At 36.1% G+C, this 10,441-nt stretch overlaps 2 protein-coding genes across 2 annotated transcripts; both read left to right on the top strand.

Moving 5' to 3' along the window:
- On the top strand, positions 1 to 3,052 carry LOC111605785 (elastase-1-like). The gene is made up of 8 exons (XM_023324476.1): positions 1 to 112; positions 346 to 443; positions 568 to 668; positions 1,314 to 1,439; positions 1,596 to 1,732; positions 1,804 to 1,946; positions 2,673 to 2,822; positions 2,928 to 3,052. The coding sequence occupies exons 1-8, from the start codon at positions 73 to 75 to the stop codon at positions 2,937 to 2,939; spliced, it is 807 nt and encodes a 268-aa protein (XP_023180244.1). The 5' UTR covers positions 1 to 72; the 3' UTR covers positions 2,940 to 3,052.
- A 3,838-nt stretch (positions 3,053 to 6,890) lies between these two features.
- Positions 6,891 to 9,947, top strand: LOC111605784 (elastase-1-like). Its single transcript, XM_023324475.1, has 8 exons — positions 6,891 to 7,002; positions 7,236 to 7,333; positions 7,458 to 7,558; positions 8,204 to 8,329; positions 8,486 to 8,622; positions 8,694 to 8,836; positions 9,568 to 9,717; positions 9,823 to 9,947. Exons 1-8 carry the CDS (start codon positions 6,963 to 6,965, stop codon positions 9,832 to 9,834), a joined length of 807 nt encoding a protein of 268 aa, XP_023180243.1. The 5' UTR covers positions 6,891 to 6,962; the 3' UTR covers positions 9,835 to 9,947.
- Positions 9,948 to 10,441: the final 494 nt, after the last annotated feature.

Below are 10,441 nucleotides of genomic sequence, written 5' to 3'. Positions count from 1 at the left end.
AAGGTCTGGTTTGTGCATAAAAGACGATAGAAGCATTCGCTTCTTGCAGAATTGTTCTGACTTGACGCAAACATGTTCAGGATTCTGGTGTTGACATGTCTCGCTGCCTTGGGTAAGAACAAAGAGGCATGTACACTGAAAATGAAATAAAAATACTCTAATTTGTTGCAGCTAATTTTATTAGTTTTGCTCAATTATATACTGTTTGTATGAGATCATTTACTTTAAGTAAGCAGTAACTTCTATCTACCAGCTACATCATTTCTTGCTAGCTCTTACTGTTTTTGAAATTATGGAAGAATTTCTGTGTCAAAATCAAGTTGTTGTTTTTGTGTTTTGAACCAGCGGTGGCTGAGCTGGAGCATGAGCCCAAGTACCTGGAAGACAGCGTGCAGAGAGTTATTGGAGGATCGGTTGCCAAACCTAACTCCTGGCCCTGGCAGGTAACACACCGCTGACGCCACTAGTTATATTTAATGTGTCTGATTTAAAATGGAAATCAAATGTGATCAAAACAAAATGACAAAAAACTTGAATTATTAAAGCCTGCGTTCATTCTCTTTTCAGATCACTCTTCAGTACCAGTCTGGCAGCTCCTGGTACCACACCTGTGGAGGAAGCCTTGTCCGTACTGGCTGGGTGATGACCGCTGCTCACTGTGTGGACAGGTAGCGTAAAGAGTAAAGAGTCTTACCATGAAAATGTTCATGGTTTTATGCTTATGCTTTTATTTGTGCTTATATAATCCAGTTTGTATAAGAAACTGTCATTTATTTAGTTGTCTTAAAATGTCTCCAGCTTGATTACACTTCTCACAACTTCAGAAAGTGTAAATAACAATTAAAGCTTAAGTTAATTCATTAACTATGATATCTCATAGGAAATATTTCTTTCATTGCATACTTTAAAATGTTATGAGTTAGTACTGCTCAGAATACCACTGACTATGTTTAATAAACTTCCAAGGTGCATACAAAAATTGTTTGAAACAATATAAAAACTATGAAATAGGAGAGAAGGATTTATTTTAAAAAGCTAAAGCTCAAGACAAATATTAAAAACAATTTTACTACAGTTAGATTCAGGTACAGAATAATTGTTACGAGGAGTTAAAACTATTGATTTTTTTATCTTTAAATATAAGAAAATGTATAAAAATAATTGATACGGTTTTCTATTACTGAATGAACTTGTTTTGTTGTGTTTTTTCCAGCATTATGTGTTCTTTCTTTTTTGACTTGTGTATGGAAAAATTTTAAATGACTAAACATAAAGCTATCCTGACTACTTCATACTGTTTCTGTGTTTTGTAGTCCAAGAAACTTCCGTGTGGTTCTTGGTGAGCATGACCTGTACGTCAACGGAGGAACTGAGCAGGTCATCAGTGTGAGCCAGATTTACATCCATCCCAACTGGAATTCAAACAATGTCGCTAATGGGTGAGAAATGTCTTTAGCACAGTTATAACATAAGAAAACGTTTGATTCTGAGCTCACTGGGGGCTGAATGTGACTCTTTTAGTCTAAACTTCAATCAAACAGGTTTTTGTAAAACGTCTGGGATCCATGCCAATAGTTTTGCTTTCTGTATTTCAGATATGACATTGCTCTGTTGAGACTGTCCTCCAGCGCCTCCCTGAACAGCTACGTTCAGCTCGCCTCTCTGCCCCCCGCCGACCAGATTCTGCCTCACAACAACCTCTGCTACATCACTGGATGGGGACGCACCTCCAGTCAGTGCCATTGCACAATTATTTCCTATTCTTTATGCTAAAGCTAAATGCATCATGTTCCTTTTGATCAGCTGGTGGAAGCCTGTCTGATCAGCTGAAGGAGGCCTACCTCCCTGTGGTGGACTACAACACCTGCTCCAGCAGCGGCTGGTGGGGCAGTACTGTGAAGACCACCATGGTGTGCGCTGGAGGTTATGCTGAGGCTGGATGCAATGTGAGTCTGTTTCCTTTTTTTCTCTCATTTTTATTAATACATTTTGACCTGTAGTTTGACATATCAGGCTAAATAGATACAAGTGGTACTTTTTAAATAAGTGCTGTCAATAAATTAAAAAATGCAATTTAATTAATCACACTCTGGTGCTGTGATTAATCACTATGCAAGTTTGAAGTATAAATATGCACAATTTCAAAAAATGTTTAGGAAAATGTGTCATTGTCTCAAACCAAATATGTCTGAAGATGCTCAGTTTTCCAGGTTTTTACATTCAAGAACGTTTAAAGGAAGTAATTTCATTTCAAACGTTAACAGAAATAAGATGAAAAAGTCAAAACAAAAACAATTATGCTTATATGCAGTCCTGTATGATTGTCTTCAAGGAACTAAATTGATAAAAAGTTATAAATTTTTTATCAAACTTTTTCTAGTTTTTCAAAAAAGACATGCCATCTTTCAGCCAGTTGCTGGGGGTGAGACGTTTTCCAGGACATTAAATTCTGTCATGTCAATAATAAGCTAAAGCTTAAGATTTACAATGGACTCCTCAGGAATACCACAAATGGACACTAGAGGGCAGCTGTCATATTTGTCACAGCTCAGAAACACTGGGATTGATTTCTCATAATGTCTTTTAGCTTTACATGGCCAAGATTTTTGAATTTGAGGTTCTGGGAGCCTGGACCCCATCAAACTTCAACCTTTCTGTTTTTTAACTCTCAGGGTGACTCTGGAGGCCCTCTGAACTGCCAGGTTAATGGTAATTACTACGTGCACGGCGTTACCAGCTTCGTGTCTGGTCTGGGCTGCGACACCTATCAGAAACCCACCGTCTTCACCCGCGTGTCTGCTTACATCAGCTGGATGGACTCAGTAAGTGTTAACCATCCAAACTCTCAGTGTTTTTACCATAATTATTAATGACTCAAAATGATGGACTCCTAATGAGCTTTTACTTTTTCTTTTCCCCCCCCCCAGATCATTGCTTAGGTGTTGCAGAATGCTAAGGTGCAAGACTGAGTTTGATTATGTTGGCATCTAAAGAAAAAACTATTGCATTCATCTCATTCTCCACAATTATTAAAATATCACAATAAACTTTGTGTGAAGGCTCGTTTTTTATATAAATAACAGCAAGCAAATTTATGTACCTCACCAGGGTAAAAAAAAAAAGAAAAACAGTGGCCTGCAAATGTATTAATACCACTCTGCCTTTTTTTTTTTGTATTTTGTCCTATTAGCAATCAACAACCACTCAGGGTAAAAGAACTTATTGCAGGAGTCACTGTGGAGTTTCTCGGGACGTTTATTTACACTCTACCTTTCATGCACTCTGAAATTAAACATGCCTTTCCGTTTCACAGACTGGTATGCAACTGTTGCTGCCAGGTGGTAAATAAATCTCTCATTACACACAATGCATCAAAGTCAATTAGTCTCATACGGTAAGATGTTATTTTATCAAAAGAAATGTTGGACTGGAAGTTGCCTTCCAATGTAGGGGAGTGAAAATATGGCAAATTACAAAAACAAATCATCACACTTGGCTTTGTTTAAGCCAACGTTTGAGGGATCTTGGCTCACCTGCTTCTTTTTTTTTACATTTTAAACACCAGTTCCATATTCACAAACACCTCTCGGAAAACCCTCGACTCTCACGGCGAACCGATATGAAAGTTTCCTTTAATCCTGAATACTTGTTTCTTATCAGCCTAGCTGCTTAAAGCACAACATCATCTTTCCAATTCCTGAATTCCTTTCTGACTTTTCAGGTCAGAGTGACGCAGCACTTTGCACACATCCATTTCCTTCTGATAAAAACATGCCTCACTGCAAAACAGTACTAGCTGCGTTTCCATTACAAATGTGTGAAAAACGTTGTCAATGTTTCATTAAAGTTAAAAAAAGCACAATTTCGCAATTGCAATGTTTCCATTAAGAAAAAACATAATTAAAATCACACATAAATAAGTTTAATGCGAAAATCCATTAAAAACATGCCACAGTATCATCCTCCCTGCTGTTTTCTTCTTCATGCCAGTGGCAGCATCCGGTCGTTGATTACGTGACTCGCATGAGGCAAAAAAAGTGTTTGCATTGCAGTATTGTGAAATAAACTAACTTTAATATGCCCCCCCCCCCCCAAAAAAAAAACACTTCAACCTACAGCAATAACTTTTTATTGACAACTGAAGTATTTTTCCCCAAAAATCGATGTTTCAATTAAGCACAATTATTTTTGAAATGTTAAATTGCGCAACTCTACAGTGAAGGGAAATGCAGCTACTGTAACCGAATTGAATGGGTTCATTTTCTCTGTCAACAAGGAGCTAAATTGTAAACAAACAAATCTTTACTGTAAGTTTAGTGAACAAACAACTCAGGGCAAAAACAAATGCAGCACATGACAATATAAACAAAATGTCCTCTTATGTAAATAAATTGAACTTGTAGAGTCATGGTCTCTAATGCGGAGACCATATTATAAATTTATAGCCTTTATTGCACATATATAAGAAGTTATGGCAACAGCTGGAAGAGGCGATATCCAGGATGTGAAGTCCTGTGAATTAATACTTGTTCACGTCGTCAGGCGGTGTACAGCATCATGAAGTAATGAAGAATATTACATTCTCAGAATACCAAAAATATTAACAAGTTGATTGTAAATTGAATAATCATACTGGATCATGTCACTAAAAAAAAATCAATAATTAAATTATTAATATTGACACTCAAATTGGTTAAGAGACACAGAGAATTGTGATGGGGTTGATTAGATCTAGTGGATAAAGTTCGTCTCTTCCTCTACAAAGGTAAACCTGTTGGTAATTTGGATTTTCTGTGTTCCTTAGTTAACTTTAGGGAAAGTTTGGAAAAGAGGAAGAGAAATAAAATCTAAGCGAGTTATAATGAAACCACTGATTGTGTGGTCCTCTAACAGTGAATAATAAATCTTACTGGCGTCGAGGTCAACAACCCATCTTTAAGCCCATTAGATATCTGCTTCCTGTCTCCCAGGGAGGGAGACAGGAAGCTTTCTCTACTGGGAGACTTGGATAAATTATTTTACTAAAATAAGTAAAATAACAGATGTGTTTCCAAATGGGGAAACACATCTTGGACCTTTGTTGATTTTTTCTTTCTAAAAAAATAATTTTTAAACTGTCTATGGATTTTTGGTCTTCCTGTTAAAAACATATCTCATTACATGTAAAAAAAAAATGAATTGGTAATAAAATCTTCTTTGTTTAGTTTAAATGAACTGTTAACCATTTTAGAAAAAACTCTTCAATGTGCCTAATTTTTCTGCTTAGAAATATACATCACTTATTTAATCACTTAAATTTCACTTGTGCATGTTTCAAGTGTTAAAATGATTTGTTCAGTTAATAAAATATGATCTTCCAAGGTGTTTCATTTCTTCCTAAATATACATTTCTATTCAAAGAGTGACTTTGCATGCCCAAGTTTTTTCTGTCTAATTTCTGATCAACTACAGAATCAGGCAATATCATTTTGCAGGATTAAACCAGTTTAGCAGGGAAAGCCTTTCGCATAAGCGTGTAAACTTTATGATTTTCAGAAGTATCTTGCTAAATCAAAGTTAATGTTTTTAAATTATAGGCAAAAAATGTAAAAATAAAAAAAATAGAATCTTGAATATTGATGACTTTTCAGTCACTGATATGACAGCTGGATATCTTGGTTTTGTTAAAAATAAAGTAACTTATTTTATTTAAATCAAGCTCACATAGGAATTATAGCTTTTAATAGCAAGAAAGAATATTGAGCCAATAAGATGCCCCAATCAGGACCCTGTTGCAGCTCCTGGGTTTTCAGGAAGCTTGAAATCTGTCCATCCATGAAAAGCAATATTCTTTGTCAATCAGATTCCAGTATTGCCATAAAACATCTGACAGATCAGTTCTAAAGGTGGGATCCTTTCCATGCACTCTTTTATGAGTTATTCATATGAATAATGGTCTGGACTGAGATTTGGAATTTTTTGTCGCTCTCCCCATTTATTTGGTCTACCTTTTCTGAAGAAAGGTTTTAACATTTTGTGTCTTCAACTCCAGCAAATTCAATTTGGACTGAAGGAAGAATTATATTATATTTGTTATAATATATACATATTTTATGTTGTAATATATATGTAAATATAATATACCGTACATATTATATACATATATAATATGTATATTTTATAAAACATAATACAATTTGAATGTTTGGATGTTTCAAGTATAAAAACACCTAGCTAATCTGTCAGAAGCATTAAGAGGTGTGTGTTTCTGGCAGGACATTTATAAGCTTTTCCGTTAGGTTTGTTAGTCTTTACTGCCCTCTAGTGTTGGAATTTAACACTGTTACATTAACAAGCACATACCCAGAAAGTGGAAATTTGAAATGATATAGGATTTTAGTAATTTAACATGAAAAACATTGATTGTAAAACAAATAAAATCAATACATTTACTTTTCAGTTCTGGAGGTCCACATGTTACATTTCTTGTTTATTTTGCCAGAATTGAACTAACTGTGAAACTTGATCCTATAAAATGTTTTACACTTTTGTATTGCTAAACATCTAATCACAAACTTGTATGCTATTTGAATCTTAGATTATTTTTGTTCACACATGCAAAGTAAGTAAATGCACAGTCACAGCTGCTATTTCTCCAGTACCTTTGAGAGGGACATATTACTTTAGACTGAAACCATGACAAACACACTGACACATCGACCACTGAAAGATAGAATATATTTAGAAATATCCATAACCTTGGTGTCTCTGTAATTTTAGAACTGGAACTTTATCTGTTTGATATTTTCCATCACTGACCTAATCAAGAGGCATGTTCCATTGGACTACATGAAACGGTGTGTGAGACAAACCACAGCTGCATTCGTGGACATGACTTTCCACTCCAGGTCAAGGTCTGGTTTGTGCATAAAAGACGATAGAAGCATTCGCTTCTTGCAGAATTGTTCTGACTTGACGCAAACATGTTCAGGATTCTGGTGTTGACATGTCTCGCTGCCTTGGGTAAGAACAAAGAGGCATGTACACTGAAAATGAAATAAAAATACTCTAATTTGTTGCAGCTAATTTTATTAGTTTTGCTCAATTATATACTGTTTGTATGAGATCATTTACTTTAAGTAAGCAGTAACTTCTATCTACCAGCTACATCATTTCTTGCTAGCTCTTACTGTTTTTGAAATTATGGAAGAATTTCTGTGTCAAAATCAAGTTGTTGTTTTTGTGTTTTGAACCAGCGGTGGCTGAGCTGGAGCATGAGCCCAAGTACCTGGAAGACAGCGTGCAGAGAGTTATTGGAGGATCGGTTGCCAAACCTAACTCCTGGCCCTGGCAGGTAACACACCGCTGACGCCACTAGTTATATTTAATGTGTCTGATTTAAAATGGAAATCAAATGTGATCAAAACAAAATGACAAAAAACTTGAATTATTAAAGCCTGCGTTCATTCTCTTTTCAGATCACTCTTCAGTACCAGTCTGGCAGCTCCTGGTACCACACCTGTGGAGGAAGCCTTGTCCGTACTGGCTGGGTGATGACCGCTGCTCACTGTGTGGACAGGTAGCGTAAAGAGTAAAGAGTCTTACCATGAAAATGTTCATGGTTTTATGCTTATGCTTTTATTTGTGCTTATATAATCCAGTTTGTATAAGAAACTGTCATTTATTTAGTTGTCTTAAAATGTCTCCAGCTTGATTACACTTCTCACAACTTCAGAAAGTGTAAATAACAATTAAAGCTTAAGTTAATTCATTAACTATGATATCTCATAGGAAATATTTCTTTCATTGCATACTTTAAAATGTTATGAGTTAGTACTGCTCAGAATACCACTGACTATGTTTAATAAATTCCCAAGGTGCATACAAAAATTGTTTGAAACAATATAAAAACTATGAAATAGGAGAGAAGGATTTATTTTAAAAAGCTAAAGCTCAAGACAAATATTAAAAACAATTTTACTACAGTTAGATTCAGGTACAGAATAATTGTTACGAGGAGTTAAAACTATTGATTTTTTTATCTTTAAATATAAGAAAATGTATAAAAATAATTGATACGGTTTTCTATTACTGAATGAACTTGTTTTGTTGTGTTTTTTCCAGCATTATGTGTTCTTTCTTTTTTGACTTGTGTATGGAAAAATTTTAAATGACTAAACATAAAGCTATCCTGACTACTTCATACTGTTTCTGTGTTTTGTAGTGCAAGAAACTTCCGTGTGGTTCTTGGTGAGCATGACCTGTACGTCAACGGAGGAACTGAGCAGGTCATCAGTGTGAGCCAGATTTACATCCATCCCAACTGGAATTCAAACAATGTCGCTAATGGGTGAGAAATGTCTTTAGCACAGTTATAACATAAGAAAACGTTTGATTCTGAGCTCACTGGGGGCTGAATGTGACTCTTTTAGTCTAAACTTCAATCAAACAGGTTTTTGTAAAACGTCTGGGATCCATGCCAATAGTTTTGCTTTCTGTATTTCAGATATGACATTGCTCTGTTGAGACTGTCCTCCAGCGCCTCCCTGAACAGCTACGTTCAGCTCGCCTCTCTGCCCCCCGCCGACCAGATTCTGCCTCACAACAACCTCTGCTACATCACTGGATGGGGACGCACCTCCAGTCAGTGCCATTGCACAATTATTTCCTATTCTTTATGCTAAAGCTAAATGCATCATGTTCCTTTTGATCAGCTGGTGGAAGCCTGTCTGATCAGCTGAAGGAGGCCTACCTCCCTGTGGTGGACTACAACACCTGCTCCAGCAGCGGCTGGTGGGGCAGTACTGTGAAGACCACCATGGTGTGCGCTGGAGGTTATGCTGAGGCTGGATGCAATGTGAGTCTGTTTCCTTTTTTTCTCTCATTTTTATTACGGTAATACATTTTGACCTGTAGTTTGACATATCAGGCTAAATAGATACAAGTGGTACTTTTTAAATAAGTGCTGTCAATAAATTAAAAAATGCAATTTAATTAATCACACTCTGGTGCTGTGATTAATCACTATGCAAGTTTGAAGTATAAATATGCACAATTTCAAAAAATGTTTAGGAAAATGTGTCATTGTCTCAAACCAAATATGTCTGAAGATGCTCAGTTTTCCAGGTTTTTACATTCAAGAACGTTTAAAGGAAGTAATTTCATTTCAAACGTTAACAGAAATAAGATGAAAAAGTCAAAACAAAAACAATTATGCTTATATGCAGTCCTGTATGATTGTCTTCAAGGAACTAAATTGATAAAAAGTTATAAATTTTTTATCAAACTTTTTCTAGTTTTTCAAAAAAGACATGCCATCTTTCAGCCAGTTGCTGGGGGTGAGACGTTTTCCAGGACATTAAATTCTGTCATGTCAATAATAAGCTAAAGCTTAAGATTTACAATGGACTCCTCAGGAATACCACAAATGGACACTAGAGGGCAGCTGTCATATTTGTCACAGCTCAGAAACACTGGGATTGATTTCTCATAATGTCTTTTAGCTTTACATGGCCAAGATTTTTGAATTTGAGGTTCTGGGAGCCTGGACCCCATCAAACTTCAACCTTTCTGTTTTTTAACTCTCAGGGTGACTCTGGAGGCCCTCTGAACTGCCAGGTTAATGGTAATTACTACGTGCACGGCGTTACCAGCTTCGTGTCTGGTCTGGGCTGCGACACCTATCAGAAACCCACCGTCTTCACCCGCGTGTCTGCTTACATCAGCTGGATGGACTCAGTAAGTGTTAACCATCCAAACTCTCAGTGTTTTTACCATAATTATTAATGACTCAAAATGATGGACTCCTAATGAGCTTTTACTTTTTCTTTTCCCCCCCCCCAGATCATTGCTTAGGTGTTGCAGAATGCTAAGGTGCAAGACTGAGTTTGATTATGTTGGCATCTAAAGAAAAAACTATTGCATTCATCTCATTCTCCACAATTATTAAAATATCACAATAAACTTTGTGTGAAGGCTCGTTTTTTATATAAATAACAGCAAGCAAATTTATGTACCTCACCAGGGTAAAAAAAAAAAGAAAAACAGTGGCCTGCAAATGTATTAATACCACTCTGCCTTTTTTTTTTTGTATTTTGTCCTATTAGCAATCAACAACCACTCAGGGTAAAAGAACTTATTGCAGGAGTCACTGTGGAGTTTCTCGGGACGTTTATTTACACTCTACCTTTCATGCACTCTGAAATTAAACATGCCTTTCCGTTTCACAGACTGGTATGCAACTGTTGCTGCCAGGTGGTAAATAAATCTCTCATTACACACAATGCATCAAAGTCAATTAGTCTCATACGGTAAGATGTTATTTTATCAAAAGAAATGTTGGACTGGAAGTTGCCTTCCAATGTAGGGGAGTGAAAATATGGCAAATTACAAAAACAAATCATCACACTTGGCTTTGTTTAAGCCAACGTTTGAGGGATCTTGGCTCACCTGCTTCTTTTTT

This window comes from Xiphophorus maculatus, chromosome 20 (genome assembly GCF_002775205.1).
Source record: "Xiphophorus maculatus strain JP 163 A chromosome 20, X_maculatus-5.0-male, whole genome shotgun sequence".
Classification (NCBI taxonomy): Eukaryota; Metazoa; Chordata; class Actinopteri; order Cyprinodontiformes; family Poeciliidae; genus Xiphophorus; species Xiphophorus maculatus.
This window is presented reverse-complemented; position numbering and strand designations above follow the sequence as displayed.